The 20,407-nt window shown below is 37.6% G+C and overlaps 1 protein-coding gene across 1 annotated transcript; it reads left to right on the top strand.

Moving 5' to 3' along the window:
• The first annotated feature begins 157 nt into the window (after positions 1–157).
• Positions 158–19,506, top strand: CHRNB4 (cholinergic receptor nicotinic beta 4 subunit). The gene is made up of 6 exons (XM_072402014.1): positions 158–350; positions 5,074–5,219; positions 9,964–10,008; positions 11,548–11,657; positions 12,783–13,737; positions 15,551–19,506. The coding sequence occupies exons 1-6, from the start codon at positions 242–244 to the stop codon at positions 15,689–15,691; spliced, it is 1,506 nt and encodes a 501-aa protein (XP_072258115.1). The 5' UTR covers positions 158–241; the 3' UTR covers positions 15,692–19,506.
• The last annotated feature ends 901 nt before the right edge of the window (positions 19,507–20,407 follow it).

Genomic DNA, 20,407 nt, shown 5'->3' with positions numbered 1-20,407 from the left:
ATACACTCCTGTTCATTCACTAAAAACCCTACCATTCTGGGGAACAACTTACCTGCAAGTGTGTGTCATGTACCCTCCCCCTGCTCCTGAACACTGCATTCCCTGCTCCAGGCAAACTTTAGCTTCTGTTGTATAATCCAGACCAGGCTGTGTGTTGCTGTGTGAGCATCCTCTGCCATCCACCTGTACCTGAGCCATTCTAGAGCCTTGTCCCCTGCCCTCCTCCTTGCTCCTCCACTACATGAAGAGCACCCAGCCCACATCCAGAGCAAAGGAAGCCTCATCTGCTCTATGTACCATGGGGGATCTGAGCTCTCTGCTTCTCCTGTCTGCCCTCTTCCTCTGGGATTGTGAGTAAAACCTTCCTTTATTCTATCAGACTCCATGCAGAGCTATTCTGCTTTTTCTGAATGTTGTGATCAGTGTGTAGGACATCAGTAATGTTCTGTATATTGCATGGACAACACTGGTTGTGTATAGATCACACACACTGCTACTTTTTATGTGTTGGACATTTTATGACTACACTTCATGTGTACACTGATATGCATGCTCAGTTCTGTTAGTTCAGCTTCATTTACAAAAATATATATATATTATTTCCAGATAACAGAAAATAAGACACCGGATGGGGGTCATTGATGCAGAAGAATACATTGCAGGGCTTCTATTTGCTGTTCTGTATAGTTAAGGTCATCTTAGTACAGAACTAACACAATGGCAAGGATAATAACACTGTGCTGTTGTGTATGTGAACTGAAAATGATAAATACTTCATTTCCTACAATTAGTTAATTAAACAGAGCTATAAACTAATTAGAAAAAAATCATACTGTATTGATAGGGCCAGTATTTTTGTGTACGGATTTGCTGTACAGTGTTAAAAAAATCTTTTGTGCGGTAGATTTTACCATGATGAAAAAACAATAAATTGGTGAGAAAATTTTGTTTTTTTGTATTCACATTGGTGTGCTGTTATAAAGTGCAATGCCAGTTGTATATACTGCTTTCATCTGATATGTATGTATGTATGTTACAGTTGTACATTTTATTTAGTATATACCATAAAAAATGTATTACTGTGTTTTTATCATCTGTAACTCACATTCAAAATCTACAGTTTTAGAGAGACCATGTGTAATATAAAACACTGATGATTAGTATGAATATTATTCATTGTTTATATAGTATTATATTATTCGTTGTTTAAGATATAAATGCTGCAAATTATCTGTTAAAAGAGTAAAAATATTTTTTTAAATATTATTTTATATTGTTTATATATATTTATATAGGAAAACAAAGAATAGCTGTTTAAATAGTTTTACATTTTTTAGTATTGTGATGTTTAACAAAAAGGAGATATATAACAATGGCATAATATTCCAGCATTTAGCCACTGTATATAGGGGTGACATTCTAAGGGTCAAAAATGTAGATCATTACTCAGAAATGAAAACTTTGCTAATGACAGCTCCTGAATGGCTTTTGTTTCACAGTCTAAAAGAGTCCGCTGGCTATGTATATCTATCTACCTATCTATCTATCTATTCTTTATCTATCCTTTTACAAACATGTAGTAAAACACTTATTTTGGGTAAATGATTTGTATTTATTGGTTGTCATTTATGTTTGATTATATTGCTAGAACCATAATAAGGCAGCTTAGCACAGAAGAAGCCGGATACCTTCTGAGAATCTGTTTTTCTCCTAACAACTCATTAAGGTTTATTTACTGCCTAATGAGAGGCTTCCCACTTAGCAATGTAAATGTAAGTGAATAATATGAAGCTGTGTTCTTTTTAAATAATCATGTGTCAGCAAAATAAAGGAAATGCACTGGCTATTATCAGTAGATTGTAAGCTCTTTTAGGCAGGGTCCTCCCTCCTCCTGTGTCATTGTTTATATCAGTCTGTCATTTGCAACCCTTAATAAATGTACAGCGCTGCTTAATATGTTGGCAATACAAGTTTAATATTATTAATAATAATGGTAATAATAATAATCAGTAAAGAAAGCTTCACCTTATGCACTATCATTCAGCATCTACAATAAATCAGCTTCATTATCTTCCTTCTATGTTCTTACCTGCCCTGGAAAAGATGATATGCTACTAGGAGGAAGTACAAAAAGTTCTGCAATGTGTTGACTCATTGTTGACCCATTGGGGTCTCCTGTTCCTACAGTCAGGGCCAGTTTTAGGATAGGGCAAACTGAGCACTTGCCCACAGCCCCCCTTTTTCTCCATGTTGACAGAATAAGAGGGGGAGCTCCCACTTCATATTTGCCTAGGGCCCCAGTTTGTCCAAAACCAACCCTGCCTACAGTTTGTTGCCCATGTCCTAGCACTGCCCCGTCTGTACAGCTCAACTACCTAGTCGGTGCTATGGTTTGTAGTTCCTCGCTATACAAACACATTTATTGGAAATGATCTCAACTACATGGACGATGTGGAGTATATGAGCGTAGTTTGAGATTGGGATGCATTACCAAGATTTCCTAGGATGTTTGAACCTAATGGATCCATTTAGCTGCATGCAGTGTGAAGCCTCTTGAGTTTATTTTCATATCTTTTATACAGAGCCTCACAAAGCAGTCAGAGGATTCTAGAAAAACTAAACAGAAAAGCCATAAATAAAGAGCAGCTAAATGTGCAACCACTGATGAGATGGGAGTTGTGGTCAGTAAATCAGCATCAGAGATCAACAAATTATTGACCTCATTTATCATCAGGCGGTGAGGACCGTTTTATGTTGCTTCACCAGATTCAGACTTTTATTCTCCATCTATCATTTTCCCGTGCAGCTTTGAATCTGATAGGTGAATGCAAGGAAACATACATTATATAATTAAAAGAAATAACTGAGACTGATATATGGTTTGCCATTAGGCAGTTTATTGCAATACTGCACACAATTGTATAAATGTATGCAGAAATTAGTTAAATGTAAACCTGCAGGAAAGAATCAGAGTAATGATGCATAGCATTCATAAGAACATATAGGGAACCTGCCTGGGCTTCCTGATTGGCTGCTCAACACCAATACTGCCTTTGGCTGTACACATGTTCCCTATACACATGTACAATTTATTTGCTGTGATCCTCTTTTTTTTTCTTTTACTAGTAATTTCTTGCAAAAAAAAATCATATTTATATTCTCTATCAGTAACTTAGTTTTAGCTGCCTTCAGGCAGCAACAGGATCACCAGTGACAAACATTCCTAATTTACGTCCGTATCATTAGCTGAAAAACTGCTAATATATTTTTTGTAGCCAATATATCTAGATTTTTATTTGCTAGCTAAAATTACTACAAATCACCATTACTCACTGCTACAACACTGCCCAAGTTACATGGCACTAAAATTACAGGGTATTTCTTGGGACCCTGACATTACAGGGGTGAAAATAAAGTTTAATAGGTCAATGTACAGTGCTATGATGCTATGGCTAAATATGTCAGTGTATTAATATAGTAATACAGAAACTCTTTGCTCTTAGTAGACAAAATTATTATTGTAGGATAATTTATTTATTTTTAATATTTAATATCCCACTGTTTATACCTCACATATATTAACATACATTTAAAAAAATATGTAAGTTTTACATTGTGATCTTCTTTACATATGGTAAAATTTACAAAATATTTTATATTATCAGTACACCTTGTGTGTTTGTGTATGGAGGTCCATACCTATATTATATACATTTTTTATTCACAGTCCATTAAGCAGCTGGTTTGCTAGTGTTCATCTACGTATATCTAAATGTTACTGTAGCTGTAATAAATGATTAAAAAAACATGTAGAGTTACAAGTCATTAAATACAAGTACATCAAGTTTACTAACATATATACACATAATAAAGTCATGTAGAAAGTCTGTGACATTCATCTCAATGCTGACATCTAGTGGAGAGTTAGATATGGCACTCAATCATGAGCTGCATGATGTCACTAGCTGCAGATATGGAGAAGATAAATCAGAATAGGTAATGTAGTATGGAAGAGTCACTATAGATGACCTATGTTACTGAATGGAAATCCATTTCTATGGCCAAAAAAAAAGCAAAGCCTAAAGGTGTTAACCTTTTCCCCAAATTATTTTGATTCCAGCGAAAGAATGGATGACACTATATAAGGTCTATAAATACATATTTTGTTTCAAATTGTACATATTTTTTTCACATTGGATTTAATACGCAAATGTTTGAATCAACTTGTTCTCTTGTATCATGCAATTTTCTTATTACATTTATTGGGGTCTATTTATAAAGCAGTGAAACTTGCATTCACTAAAACATTACCTAAAACACCAATGGAAGACAATGTAATAAATGTTTAATTTTTGGGTAAAAGTTGGGTGAGTCTCAGATGAAAATAAATAGATCCTATAAGCCCAACTCTTTCTCTTGATATTCCTAACAGGACTTCCATACAAACCAATATTGGGATTGGGGTAACAGAGTTCTGATATGTGGGAGCTAAGCCATCTTGCCCCATGTGCTTTCCTGTTGCCCACAAATTCTGCCCATTGTAATGCCAATAGGAATGGATGGGGTCAGAGTTTAGAAGCAAGCCTTGCTTTTACCTGGAAATCATAGGACATTTGCTTATCATTACACTTAGAATTAGCAGTGATGGTAACTGTTGGGGGACAATGAGTGCCCACATTGCTAGGGTTCCAGCATCCATTTTCCCCCTTTTCTTCTCTTCAAAGCATGCATCATGAGAGTCAATCTTATCTTTGCTTCACTATGTGTATACTAGGTATCTAAATTACTATTGCTTGTATCAGATCAAGGACAAAGGAAGGACAGGGATTGGCAAGTCTCAGATCATTGACCGCCCCGATGGAAAACAAAGGACAGAGATGACTGATCTGTGGTCTGCACTTTCAAAATCAAAATTTATCGTTAACATGTTAACAAGTTCCTTTCAGACTAATAACTGATAATGATGAAATTGCTCCTAGCATGAGTCTGTATAAGAGAACCATTTAATTTGGATCTGTTATTTTTCTATAAGTAACTGATACAATGTTTATGACATGTACTCTCATTATCTAGATAGCAGAGCTGCAGATTCAGAAGAGAGACTGATGAACACACTTTTGAGAGAAGACAGATATAATAAACTCATCCGTCCTGCTTATAACAATACACAGCTGGTCGTAATCCATCTCCAATTGTCTCTGGCTCAGATGATAAGTGTGGTAAGATTCTTTTCAATTGTTAAAGAGCCATGACATGTATATGCTTGTTTATGTAAAATCAAAGTCTTAAATGACACAAGAAGATTTTTTGCATCCTCTTAGAAATAAATCTATAGACAGCTGCCGTTATTAAACCGCATTAGAAGGCCTTTTTGGTGCCCCAAAGTGCCCATGATTTCTGTACTGCCTCTGTATGTAATAACAGTGATAGAAGAATAACAGATAGAAGAAGAATGACCAATGCTTATTAGGACACAGACAGCAATAAATGAACAGAAAATCTGACAAGGGGTGTAAGACCCTGGTCCAGCACCAGTGCTTACCAGGTGCCAATTTCCCAATCTAATTTCACATAGAGCAAGCCCCTGCACAGCCTCAGTAGGCTAGTCGCACCAATCCAGCACACAGTTGTCCCCAGGACTTCAGTATGCAAAGTATGGCATCTGAAGACCAGGAACCCATAAATGCAGGAACGGGGACACAATGGAAATCAGCCATTTCAAGTTTGGTTACCAGGTGATCCACAGATATGCAGTACAGAGGAGCCCAACAAAGGCCAAAAACAGAGCCAAGAGTCATACACATGTATCAGTCTGCCAAACAATGTATCCAAGGGTTGAGAGAAACAGAGTCAGGGTCACAAGCAGAGGTTGGTCCAGGCAGTTAACAATCTCAGGTCCAAAAAACAGGCACAAAAACAGGAGTGAGGAACTGGTAATCAAACAGAATATCACACCACCAGCAGATTAGATAAATTAGGTGCTATATTGCAGTGGGCCCCAACCTTTTGCAGCCAGCAGACCACTGAATCTACGGACTCCGGACCACACATGCGCAGTCCTGTGTCACTCTAAGGGTAAGAAACCTACCCCAGAGTGTCGTTTCAGGGACACAACCCACCATCTGAGCCTGCGATCCATACGAGAGACGTGGTCTGCAGCTCTGGCCTGTGCGCCCCCCAAGCGGGGTCTTTCTCCTGACCGCTGGGGAGTGCATCGGCCCACTAGGGGGGTTGGGGACCTCTGCTATAATGCACAAATGGTGACTATGAGCAGAAAGGTTATAAAGTTCTAGCAGACAATGTCAAAGCAGGATGAGGCCTGGGCCTAATCTGCTCCTAAAATCTCTTTGAGCTGTGCACAGCCTCAGAGTATGTGCTGGGAATGCTGAGAAATATATCTCAACCTGGACAATTAAAAGGAAGTAGGAGAAACTGTGAGCTGCTTAGCAGATGGCGGACAACTAATTCCTGCTGCTGCGAGCGACACCGCTGGAGAGAATAAACATCATGTGATATACTGCGGTGGCACACAGCGTGGGACCGACTAGATAAGCTTTTCCTAAGTAGAGGTCTTCTATCCAAAACCAAAACTGACGGCTTGAAATATACGTAAGGAGCACATAAATCACTTTAGCGTAACCTAATAATTTACCATAATCTAACAGCGTATTAACAAGTTTGATATGCATCATCAAGGCAGGGAAAATTTGTTTGGTAAACCCACTTTAACCATTAGAAATTCTGTCTGCCAGTTTCCCAGTAGAGAGTGCAAAACTCTAGAAAGCCAAGAAAACAAATGACATTGTTCAATATTTTTTTTTGCTATAATTTTAATGTCAAATGCCACTTACTTTTGTCTGCCAACCTGTATAATTTTACTCCATTACCTCCAATAATGTTTTTTTATTCACATCCTAGAACCGGCACCCTTTTTACTACTTTTTTAGAGCTGATACATCTAGGTGGTTGTGAAGTGGCCTGATTATAACTTTTACCTACATGGAATTCACCTACAACAGTATACACATTTTCCTTTTGACATGCCCTTACCGTTACCATTACACATACACATGTAATTACTCTCACATAATCCTCTTCCCTGGCACACTCACCTACATTCCGCTTACCCATTCATTCGCTACTCCATTTCCCTCCTTTTTTTCTTCTCATTCATTTTCATCCATCCCTCTATCCCTTCCATTCAATTCCACACCCTCAACATCAATACCTTGTCCATCATACTACATGCCTTTTTTTAAAATTAGTATTATTGGTCAACGGGATTTAAAATTATGAGCTTAGTGGTCTGTGAGGTCCGAAAAGGTTGGAGACCACTGCCATAGACAACAGTGGGCATTAGTTTAGACATGTGTTAAAAGCCAAAGAACAGACAGATTACTTCAAGCAGCATCTGAGAACTAGGGATGAGCAAGCGAAATTTTCATTTTCCATCTTGTGGCAAATCGGGCTTTTCGCTTACAGAATATGTAAGCGAGAACGGCCTTGTGATTCGCCACGAGGTCGTGTTCTCGTCGAACTCAGATGAACTCTTAGTGGAGAAACTCTATTGAGAGTTCGCCTGCAGTCACAGCTGATTGGAAGCACTCGGGTGCCTCCAATTAGCTTGACCACAAGTTCCCACGCTCCCCGGGCTGTAGTTATCAGCTTGGTGACCGTGGGAACTGAACTCAGATGAACTCTTAATGGAGAAACTCCATTGAGAGTTTGCCTGCAGTCACAGCTGATTGGAAGCACTCACGTGAGAACTAGTAAATGCCTGGCAACCACTTATAGAAACCACCCAGTAAGAGAGGGAAATGGCTGGTTGGTTATAGGTAGGCACACAATCACTGCCTATAAATGATGAAGAACATTCATGTGAACCAGCCCTTAATGTGCAGAATGTCTTTTTAAAGTATGGTACCCTGTACTGTTGGGAGTGTTCTGCATAAAGACTTTGTGTCCTTGAAATGCATTGCTATCTTGTTATTTAAATGGTTGTTATCTGGGAACACTGACCTGTTGTTAATGTAATTGTGAGCTAACCTGGTTATGTTGGTTTCTAGTAAATGCTCTTCTCTCTGACATATTGTATCTGTTTTCTGTCATGTTTTCTGTTCTGCTGTCTTTTGTTGGCTGTCACTGAGGGTTATATTCTTGGCTTTACAAGTGACAGAAATCATTTGGTAACTACATGAAGAATTCTTAAAATAGAGTTTCTGTGTCATTGATATGAAACCCCTGCAGCTTTCTTACACAAAGTAACAGTTTGTGACATTTGCACCCATTGAGATTAAAACATCTCCAGGGTGTGTGAAGGGTAAGGTTCAACGGTCTTAAAACTTACTTTATAACCTGTTTGTCATTTTCATTCACCTGTAATCCTGTACCACAACATATTACGCAGCACTATACATAAACTATAAATAGGGGTTGCAAATGACAGACAGATACAGACAGTGACACAGGAGGAGGAGAGGACCCTGCCCCAAAGAGCTTACAATCTAAGAGGTGGGGGAAGTATCACACAATAGGAGGAGAGATATGGAATGGTGGGAATAATAATAATAACAATAATAATACTGAGTATAAGCTTATTCATTTAGGTATTCAGTTGTACGTTCATATAGGTAGAGGGTCAGCAGATACTAGCTTGTATTGGACTAACATAACCCTTCATTCAGGAACTGAATCTAATTGCTTTCTATCATGTGCAGATTATCTATGCAGTGTAAAGAAGATAAGGCCCCCTATAAATATCATATATATAACATATATCATTATTAAACATTGTGGTTATGTATATTTCAGTAAAACAAAGTAAATACTTTTATTGAGAATCAGCATACTGTCCGTGGACAGACATCATGAATCTATTTATTGAAGTATGTTGATTACTACCCTACACAAGTTACAGTATACTTATACTGGCTCCATTATAGAATACATGCATCCACTGCTTTATGTTCCCACTAATAAGAGAGCAGAAAGAGCACACTGTTAGTAAAATGTAGAGATTTTCAGGTAGTCGGGAAATGTGCAGTTTATAAAAACAATGACGTGCTTTCAAATGCAATTATGAGGTCTATTTGATTTTGTGTGCATTACTGTCATTATTGAATTAAACCAAGAAGATGTTCTCTGTCTCTGCCTAATGCTGTTGTGTAAATCTGAATTGTCATATTTTTCGAGATATTTGTTTCTGTATAATGGGTGTGGACACCAAACCCAGATGTAAGAGTCCTTTCAGGGGAGTAGAAAAGGCATTTCTGTTTTGGAACATTGGTAGCAGAACGCTATAACGGTTTATATAATAAAATAAAATATTGATTTTGAACTTTGTTGTATCTGTGAAGCAAAAAAGAGCATGATTGTACATTTACTAGTGAGGATGGATTAAACAAAGGATTTATCATAAGCCTGGCTAGCTCTTTTTTTATGAAGCTGTACTTATAATGTCAAAGACCTATAAGGGACAGTTCTGCAAATATCTGTGTTCTATGTGACATTATACTTGTGACAGGTATCAGTATCGGTTTATAGAAACTGTGTTTTATGTTGAAGCAGTGCTTTGAATGTACCCAGTTACATTTCTGGGGGCATTGGGAAGCAGAACTCTGGATCACTGCAAGAGATGTTCATCTAGGCTAAATTCCTGTGGTAAATGTGTATTTTGAATGCATTTTATTCATGTGCTAGATGCAAATCTATTCATTCCAATAGAAGGTGCATTTTGACCAATCTACATCAAATATGCAATGATCAGCGATTTACTAAATAGTGGATATGCAAGACTTAATCAATCAGACCTTTAACTAGAACCTATAATTGTTACTTCCTCAGTATAATGAGGAAATCTTTACACTAATAGTGTAATAAAACGGATAAAGAGTAAGGTCTTCCTGGGTTTCTACCTGGATTAATTACTGCTAATGCAATTTGTGTGTATCTGCTTTGTTGTAGAATGAACGGGAACAAATTATGACAACCAATGTGTGGCTAAATCAGGCAAGTACAATTCCTTTTCAGGTTTCATAGAATTTATATACTTTCTTACTAGATTTCCAAAAACCATTTTGCTTCTCTCCACTTGTAGCCATTTAAAGACACAGGGATATTTTATTATCTTAGCAGCTCGTTAATAGCAGTATGACAGGTAAACTTTGCATGGGCCTGTATATAAAAACAATCTTTTGTAATTTTGTTTAATAGAACTAAGGTTGTCAGCATAGAGTTTGCATACCTCAAAGTGCTAGCAGCATGGTGCAGTTCATCACTAAGTTGTGTCAAGTTCAGATGGGCAGTTGACAACCACATGGTTATCCAGGTTAAGGTGCTCAAATATAACTAGTATGCACCTGGCATCGACGAGGAGGAGGATTTTTGGAGTGTTTTAGAGGGTTTGCTGAACAGTTTTCTTTCCACAAGTTTCAAAGTATCATGGGTCATCTGATATTCTCCAGACCACTTACATCTGCTTTACAACAGCATTATATGTCAACCACTTCTATTTGTTCTAATGATAACTTAATATTATTTGATAACTTGATAACCCAGGGCTTTGGGGCAGCTGAGGACTGGTTAGCAGTGGTGAACTGCAGCAATACCCCTATAAAAAAAGTTCCTCTGAAAACAGTCTTAACTGTTAAGCAGGAAGCAAAGTGATGATGTCTTATCACACCATCGTTCTGCGCGGATAGAGATTAAGACAAGCATTCTGTTAAAGCTATACATGTTGGGGGACATTGCCTTTGTCATCTGAAGTAATTGAGAATTAGATGACATGAACACCTTTTGAAAAGGATGTCAGAAGATATAAGGCACACATAATAGGATGTGTCAGAAGGTTTAAGACACACATTATGAAATTATATTCTTAAGGGAACTGTAATGGTTTCTGGTCAATGCAATATTATAGACTGATGTCTGATACTCAAATTACACAAGATACAGCTGAGCAGTAAACCCTTGCTATAAAAACACAAGTCAATGGTCTCTAGCATGCCACGCGCTGGGTGCAAATGGTAGTAATTATCTGTGTCTTTGCAATGCTTTTTATTGATTGGACTAAGAAGAAACAATAAAATTACATTTATGAACAAAAATGAACAAATGCACAAATTCACCTTTTCTTTTTAAATGAACAACTTTGTCCAGATATTGACCTCATTTTTGGAATTGAAACATACTGAACATTTGCACCCAAACATTCGAATGTTGAATATCAACTTACTGCATTCTCAATTCGTGAATCCCCTCTGAGAAATCCCTAAATGGATAAAATGAACTTCTTTTTAGTATGCATTACTTTATGGTTGTATGTAGAATTATGTCAGTATAATTGCACAAAGCCACCTCCGTTCTATATTGTATTTTCAAATATTTTGTTTATTATCACCCCGAACTACAAACTCTTGTTCAGAGTTAGTTATTTGTAAAGTCTCAAAATATCTGAATTAAGTCTCTACTGATTGCGGTTAGGATGTACTTGGCTAAATACTTGGGTTACTTGTGCTATTTAAAAAACAATCTGTATTACATTGGTAGGAGTGGGTGGACTACCGGCTAACCTGGAACCCAGCAGAATATGATGGCATAAGGAAACTTCGCATCCCATCACAAAAGATGTGGTTACCTGACATCGTCCTCTATAATAAGTAAGTCAATAAACTTTTTAAAGAGAGCAGAATTAGGTATTAATAAAGAATCTGTTTGTTTTGATGCAAAATTAATTTCCTTGTAGATATTAAGACTGATTTACTAAAGTAATTAAGAATCGTCTCACAGTAAATTGTGTAAATATTCACCTAAATTAGCCAATCATGTGCTGATGAAGTAAAAAAACAGACATTTACTTTTTATGTGATTGGCATATCAAAGTAAATATTGACACCATTTTTTCATGGACGTACCTTGAACTTTCAGCTATTGGCCCCCCATAGATTTGTATTACATTATATAAGCTTGATGATTTTGTCTGTCCTTACATGATGTGCAGGAATATGGGTAGATTACAGCTGTAGCTCTAGATTTCTGATACCCTGGAACTGGAAAGTGGGGAACAGAGAGAGGTTTATAAAATGCCTTAGCAGGTATTTAGGTGGATGAGAGTGGGAGCATAGCATATACAAGGTTACAGGTTTTAAGACAAATATGAATTTAAAAGGAAAGTTGTATTATCAACATTTTAAATGTATGCATTAGAAGGGTGTTTTTAAGCATACCCTATGCTGATTACAAAGAAGGCTGTACAGACTATACCAAGACAAAAGGGAAAGCAGGCTACAGACAGGGTAAATGAAATAAAAAATTGACTATATGTTGAAATAATTCCAAAACTGCAGAATAGAAATATTTTAGACTTTGTGAGACTGTAAGAAATGGATAATGACACATCACATGTACCATATGCAACTTTCAGAGCCACCTAATTGGACAGTTAGAAGCTGAGCCATAAGATTGTTTGTAATATATATAGCAGCTGTCAGTTTTTAAGAGCAGGTTAAAACTAAAATAATGGCTTGGATTTATTTTATTCTGCACCTAGGTAATTTCAATTAGTACACGCAATAAGGGAAATCAATAAACCGCTAACCCTAATGAAATATTGCATCTCATCATATTTGTAATAATAATGGCTTCAATATGTTCTCAGTGATTTGAACTGTGGTCTAGCTTTTCCTGTGAAATGTAAATTATTTATTATGATATAATCCATGTTCACCATTTCTGTTTTGTGTTATCTATCATTTTCTCTGATATGTGATATTCATCTTTGGCAGTGCTGATGGTACATATGAGGTCTCCTTGTTCACCAATGCAATCGTACAAAACAATGGAAGTATTGCTTGGCTGCCTCCTGCCATTTACAAGAGCGCATGCAAGATTGAAGTTAAACATTTTCCATTTGACCAACAAAACTGTACCCTGAAGTTCCGTTCATGGACTTATGACTATACAGAAATTGACCTGGTTCTTAGTACAGACTCGGCCAGTATGGATGACTTTACACCAAGTGGTGAATGGGATATCATAAAACTGCCAGGAAGGAGAACAGTCAATCCACTTGACCCAAAATATGTTGATGTAACGTATGATTTCATCATCAAAAGAAAGCCTCTCTTCTATACAATCAACTTGATCATTCCATGTATTCTGATTACTTCATTGGCGATACTTGTATTTTATCTTCCATCAGACTGCGGACAGAAGATGACCTTATGTATATCAGTGTTACTAGCCTTGACTGTGTTTCTTCTTTTAATTTCTAAGATTGTTCCACCAACTTCACTTGATGTCCCACTTATTGGAAAGTACCTGATGTTCACAATGGTTTTGGTGACATTTTCTATTGTCACTAGTGTTTGCGTCCTTAATGTCCATCATAGGTCCCCTAGTACACACACAATGCCGACCTGGGTAAAGAACTGTTTTCTGGAAAAACTCCCAGTGTTCCTTTTCATGAAACGTCCAGAAAATACCACGAACAGTCAGAAAGTCCACAGTTACCGGAAGAACACCCAGCAGGAATCATGTAGAAACTCTGGCTACTTTGTAAATTCTGCTTCCTCAAAGACTTGTGATCAGAGATTTAATGATCAGTCTTCTAATGAGCAGCAAAGAAACCAAGAATTTCGACACAGGCACTCAAAAAAATTCTCTCCACAAGTTCAAGAAGCAATGGAGGGCGTAAGCTTCATAGCCGATCACATGAAGAGCGATGATGAAGACCAAAGTGTAAGAACCTTAACTATATGTGTGAAAGTTGGCGCTCGTCCGTATTTTTCGTTTTTGGTAGAATTAGGAAGAATGTGGTCTATGATGGCCCTATAATATGACAGGATAGGATGCTGATCTGATTCATGTGAACCTGTCAACCTTTTAAAACTTTAAAAGTTAAATGTGCTACCTAATAGTAGTTTGTACACATAGTATATTCCCTTTTTACCTGTACCCGTTAGTTTTTTTTAAACCAGAACCTCTCTTCATTACACCTGTCAGGTTTAATTGTTCTTGCTGCTTGAAGTCTGGCTTCCCTGACTTCTGGGTTGAGCACTACCCCCCTGTCTTATGAGATAGGGGTACAGCAGCTGGGCAGGGGTTAGCTCTGACGTCAGGTAGGGAAGCATAACAAAGTTAGTAGCATAGGTAAACTAAATAAGACAGATGCGAATAGTTTTGGGACAATAAATGTAAATGAGACATTTGGAGTGCTTGGTCTTCAGCAGAAATCTTCAGGTCTATTGCTTTTTTACAATTTTGCTAATGGCAATATTGCAGCCCTAATGCAAAATAAATTGTATGATTTCAGTTATTATCACATATTATGGTTTAAGTTCCCAATAGCAAGATTTCATTTTTTTAACCTCAGGGCCTGAATTATACTATATTGAAGAGTAAACCTATATTACCTCACCTACCTATTAACACATAGCTAGGTGAAGAGCTTATGTTTTTCAAATGTACATATTTGAATATTTAAAAGCATATAAGTACACTAATCACTCATCACTAATGTTTCTATTACAGTAAAGTAGAAGGAAGATCATTGCACTTCACACAGTAATAAATGATGTGCTAATTTAGCTGCCTATGAGTTCATAGCAGTAGGTATTACCTGCTGTACAAAGCCTCTTTAGCTTCTAGGAAATGAGGATTAATAACTCACCAGAGACTTCTTTTGTGGTAATTAGGATACCATTAAAATTGTACTGATAGATGCACCAGTAATTGTACAAGGTAGCCTAAAGGGTAAGCACAATGTATTTTGTTAGCACACGTTTTGAGTTATAACATATGCAATATTGAACCTACATGATTTTTCAGTCTTGCTTTTTTAAAATTGTATTACTGTTTTAAACTTAGATACTTTTAAAATAGCTAGCATAATGTGCTCCTGGAAGCTCAATTCAATTACTCTGACTTTATGTTAACCGGTAGGACAAAATATCAGCCACCACAAATTGCATGAACATCAATGAGTCATTCAGCTAATTGTGAGGAGGAGCAGTCAGGCACCTTCTCTGTGTGGCGTGGCAAAGCAGGAAGTAGAGCCTGCATATGTAATTAGCAATGAATATCCTAAGGCAAGAGTGGTCAGCCAGGGGGGAGCAAAATAAGAAAAACATGTAGAGCAAGCCAAGTTGTTTTCACATTCTTTCTTTCTTTAGTGAGGTTCATAGCTGCCTTTACACTTGTCCTGCTTTATAAAACAACTATTACAGATGATAAAAATCTGAGCCGAAAGTGAAATCTGTAACGTGGCAGATCTGTGGGTGCTGACAGGGGACTTCAGTTCTTTTTTGTCACTGACCTTGTAGCTGCTCCTGTTAATGATGGTGTGTACATGCACAGTTCTTTCTGAGCAAAATATGCTGCTCTGTAAAAATGATACGGATTTATTGGTATTAAATACAAAATAAATCATCATCACATATAACCATATAAATGGGCTGACTATAAAGTCATTGGAAAGATAGGAATCATAACTGAAAATGATTCATAATTGTTTTGATGATTTTTTTAACTTGTATTTTCATGTTTTTCCTAGATAATTGAAGACTGGAAGTATGTTGCCATGGTTGTGGACAGACTCTTTCTATGGATATTTATCATTGTTTGCGTTGCGGGAACAGTTGGACTTTTCATGCAGCCACTCCTGCAAAACCAGACTCCATCTGGAAGTCATTAGTGAAAAGAAAGCTGCAGAACATTACTGTAATAATGACAATGCTTCCTAATTCCTATCTTTACTGGAGTCCAAAGGATAACAGATTTTTTATTATATTTTGTTTTATAAGTGCATTTATGGAAAGGTCAGGGAACTGATTTTCCATACTGCTTATTCTGGAATTCCAATATCCACATTTTTAAGATAAAGTGTATTGATGAGCTCAGTGAAAATAAATTATAAAAAACAGTTTTTCGATAAAATGTACATTTAGTTATTAAAGATGGACTATACTGAAATAAATAAAATATATGCCTTTTGAGCACGCTGTTTGGATGCATACAACAATACATGCTTGTGTCATTGTAAAACTCAGGTCATTAGTACATTTTTTTTCATTTAGTATCTAAAATAGGAAAACTTGTCTTTGGAGAACATAGATTTAAATCCTTTGTGTTTCCTTTGGGAAATTATTTAAATTAAGTTGTGTGTCCAGAATTCAGGTTTAAGTCAGAATATGTGTGTGTTTTGGGAAAATGACTCAAATTGCTGGTATGTTGTAGTCGTGGAATGACACAATGAGCCTAATTTATTAAAGCTTTCCAAGAATGGACTAGACTATTGTGGGAAAACCTAAGTGACTTTTTAAAAATAATTTGATATTAGGGTAAGGTCCTGGTCCAGCACCAGTGCTTGCCAGAAGCCAATCTCCCAATCTAAGGTCCACTCTTTGCTTATAGCAAGCCCCAGCTCAGCCTCAGAAGACTCGATGCGCTGTCCCAGTACACAGTTACCCCTAAGGGATGGCATCTGGGGCATCTGGGAAAGGACTGACAAAGGACCAGGGTAATGCAATACCAGGATTCCAACAGAGACAAGTCCAGAATAAAGAGCCTAAGGTCATACACGGGTAATCAGTCCCTATAGATGAGGTATCCAAGGATAAGTACAATGACAGGGTAGAATGGAACCAGGGATTAATCTGTCAATAAAATCCCTTTCAACTGTGTGCAGCCTCAGAGTATGTGCTGGAGATGCTGAAAAGATAGATCTCAGGGTACACAGCTAAAGGGAAGCAGGAGATGCTGCTATTTACATGTCCCCCTTGCTGCTGCTAGTGACATTGCTGGAGAGAATAAACTGGGTGAAAACAGGCTACGTTGGTGGTGCACAGCACAGAATCACTGGCCAGATAAGCATCCCCTAACAATTAGCAAAATTTTTCAATCCTAAACCAGATCCATTACAGGTTGGCTGGATCACTCAGATTCTCCCATAATAGTCCAGCTTCTCCAGTCTTGAAGAACTAAATAAATAAGGTTCACTGTTAGCAGGACAACCCTAACAATTTCTTTGACAAGGTGGTCTTCCTAAATGGGTTATCATAATGTCCTGGACCCAGTTTATCTCCCAGTTGCTGACTGTAGATCTATACAGGGAGGTAACTATATAGGGCCTAGTTTATTTAAGCTTTTCAATATTGGAGAAGAAGGATCATGGGAGAAACTAAGTGATCTGTCAGTCCTGGAATAAATCTGGTTCAGGATTAAAAACATTTGGCAAAAAATTTTGCAAAATTATTTCTAAGAAATCCATTCTAGGTTTGCCAGATTACCCAGGTTCTCCCATGGTTTTCTATCTTCTCTGGCCTTGGAGAGCTTTAATAAATCAGGTCCATAATGTCCAGCATGGGTCACTGACTGTAGGTCCTGTTCTAATTCATGTCTAAGCAGTGAAGAATCTCAACTTGAAGAATCCCAACTTCCTCAAGATCCACTAGCTCATATCTTCTTACTCGTAGCAATGGCCTAGAGAAATGCACCCCTGCGCGCCAGCCCAGACCTCTCTTCTGTTGGTGGATGTGGTCTAGCTTTGGGTCTGTAGTTTAACTCCAGTATGGAAAATTTACCTTACTGGTTGATTTTGGAATTTAGGGATGTGGTACAGTATGATGTTAAAAGCCCTAAAGAGGATTAACTACTATAACATTTTAACATATTCAGATATTGTACTCAATTCACAATATTCTGAGTAATATATAATTCACTCTTTCTATGTGTCCTGGTAGCCACTGTCATTGTGACTTGAGGTAAAATGCAAAATTTGAGTTGTGACTATGTACAAATATGCCTTGAAGGTATTCATGTGTGTAACTTTTAAATGAATGTTTCTTAACCTTTTTACGCCTAGGGAATCCTTAAAATAATGCTTTAGGAACCCATACTAAAATGTATCTACAGCTGACAGCATGCCATTGACATTCTTAAATTATATATAAAATAATAGATAAAGAAATTAATATGTCATATAGTATTTTATTACTAAAAATTATTAAATTATATAAAAATTATTGAAAACTTATAAGTAATGCAAAACAACGTATAGAAAATCTGGCATTAAACAAGCATAGAGCTGTAATAAGATTTGATGCAACAAGAAGAATGCCATGTACAACTCTTAAAGCATGGTCTTGACAAGTTTTTTTTTAAAAAACATTTTTTGTTAGGAGAGTAGGGCTAATTAGAAGAAGGGTATAAACATATTAGGCACAACTTTGACCCAGATGGGCAGGAGAGTTTTGAGACAAAATGTCAAGGTATTCTGAAGAATAAATGAAAGCCACTAAAACCATTTATTGTGGAACATTACTCCTGTAAATGTCCGATGTAATTTAGAGGTGAGGTCTTCCATCTTCTTCTACATCAGAGGTCAGCAAACTCTGGCCTTTAGGCCAGATACGGCCTAGCCAGTAGTCCGTTCCGGCCTAAAGCCCCCCTGGTCAATCCGGCCTAATCCCGGTCGGCAAGGGTCGGCAACCACATGCGGCTCTTGAGCCTCCTTAGTATGCCTCACTTCCCTATTTACACCGCCAGGGTAAGGGGCATTCCCTCTCCTCTGCATGCATTGCGGAAAAGAGGGATTTCCTTTCAGGGGCGTTCCCTCTCCTTTGTATGCATTGCGGAGAAGAGGGATTTCCTTTCATGGGCGTTCCCTCTCCTCCGCAATGCATACTATATTTCCCTTCAGGGGCATTCCTGGTGGGGGACGGAGCCATCAGCGCGGGACTCGAGAGAGAGTTTGTTCTAGTGTGCATTCTTGACCTCCTAAAATGGCCTAGTTGCCAAAAAAGACCCCTGTTCTACATCTTTAATGTTAACAAACCTTTATGCAATGGATGATGCCACAGCTGATGCCACATTGCAGGTATAGAGGCTTTGGAAGCATCTAATAACAGAACAATAATTATTTATGGTATGCCTTATGGTTAAAATAACTGTGGTGCAGACGAAAAAAGTCTGGAATGAAGTGAAGGGCATATCTCATAGTATTTAACAGTCATAGTAGATATTTTTTTACCAATAAAACATTCTAAATTAAATTCTTAATAAATTATAACCACAAAAAAATCAGCAATATTAAAATAGAAACAGAATGAAGAGTAATAATAGGAAATGTAACTGCTGGTCATTAGGAATAAAATTACCCTTACAGGTATTCAAAAGATCATTGGTGGCATATTACTGACTCCCCCATGGAGTGTTAGCTCCAGAACTAACCAGGCACTATCAGATAGAAGGTCAGTCTGCCATTTGCTCATGGAACCCATGGCAATCCCTGGGGGAGGACTCCCATTTAAGAATAGATGCTTATTATTATCTCTGAACCAAATTGGATTCATCCTTTCAAGTTTCCAGGGTGACTTTGCTAGTGCATTGAATTTACCATTGCTCCTTTTTCCTAGGCTGCTTTAAGTAACTGTCACAGACCAGATGGGGTGGTTCTGCATTATATATAGGTGTAATCTGTGTAAATGGTATATGATACTGAACAGCCCCCACGGGAGACATCAGAATGCATCTGTTAAATGATTCTATGAAACAAATCTGTATTCATTTAAAACACTGTCTGAAAGTACAGAAGCTCTCTCTTATTTTCAGTTGAAATGTTTATTTGTTTTTGACAAACAACAATGCAATAAATACCTTCTGCAATATAGTGGAAAATTGACTTTCAGTTTGTCTAGTCCTTAGTAGAAACAGCTCAATAATAACAAAGATGTAACCTAACCCTCCTTGACAATTCACCCTTTCCTCTTTCTGATCACAACCTTATCACCTTCAACCTATCGAACTTCTGCCCCTCTTTGCCACATCCCAGACCAGGTCAATGGCAGAGAGATATCCGTAACCTTGACCACAACCTATTCTCAAACTGCCTTGTGTCCCTAACCCCCTCCCTCTCCAAAATCTCCTCCCCAGATGTAGCTGCCACCCGCTGGATAAAGTTGCCCCTGCCTTTAAATCCTCACCGACTATTGCCTTGCGAATACAATTGAATAAAGCTGGACAGGAGTTAGACATTTGTATTACTGATCGGGCAGACAAGGAGATTAGATGGACTCGTAATAAATATTACACTAAAGGTAACAAGCCAGATTCTATGTTTGCCAACTGTTTAAGATCTGACTTTAAAGACTTTAAGCCTTACCGTTTACACATACCCAACTTTGGTCCCTCTAGTCATCCTATAAAAATTCTGACCTTCGTAAGTTATATGAGGCCCAGGACTCTATTACTTCCAAAGAACTGCGTACTAAGTTGATGGGTGTTAACCTTCCATGGCTATCTGAATCCCTACGCTCCTATTATGCAAATGGTAGTTCAGCAGGCCAGGAAAACACTCAAACCACACAAGAGACCGGGGCTTTTCTGATTTTCTGATCTGCTTGTTCCTCGA

Source organism: Pyxicephalus adspersus, chromosome 2 (genome assembly GCF_032062135.1).
Source record: "Pyxicephalus adspersus chromosome 2, UCB_Pads_2.0, whole genome shotgun sequence".
Classification (NCBI taxonomy): domain Eukaryota; kingdom Metazoa; phylum Chordata; class Amphibia; order Anura; family Pyxicephalidae; genus Pyxicephalus; species Pyxicephalus adspersus.
The sequence above is the reverse complement of the archived record's forward strand: the minus strand, read 5'-3'. Positions and strand labels throughout refer to the sequence as shown.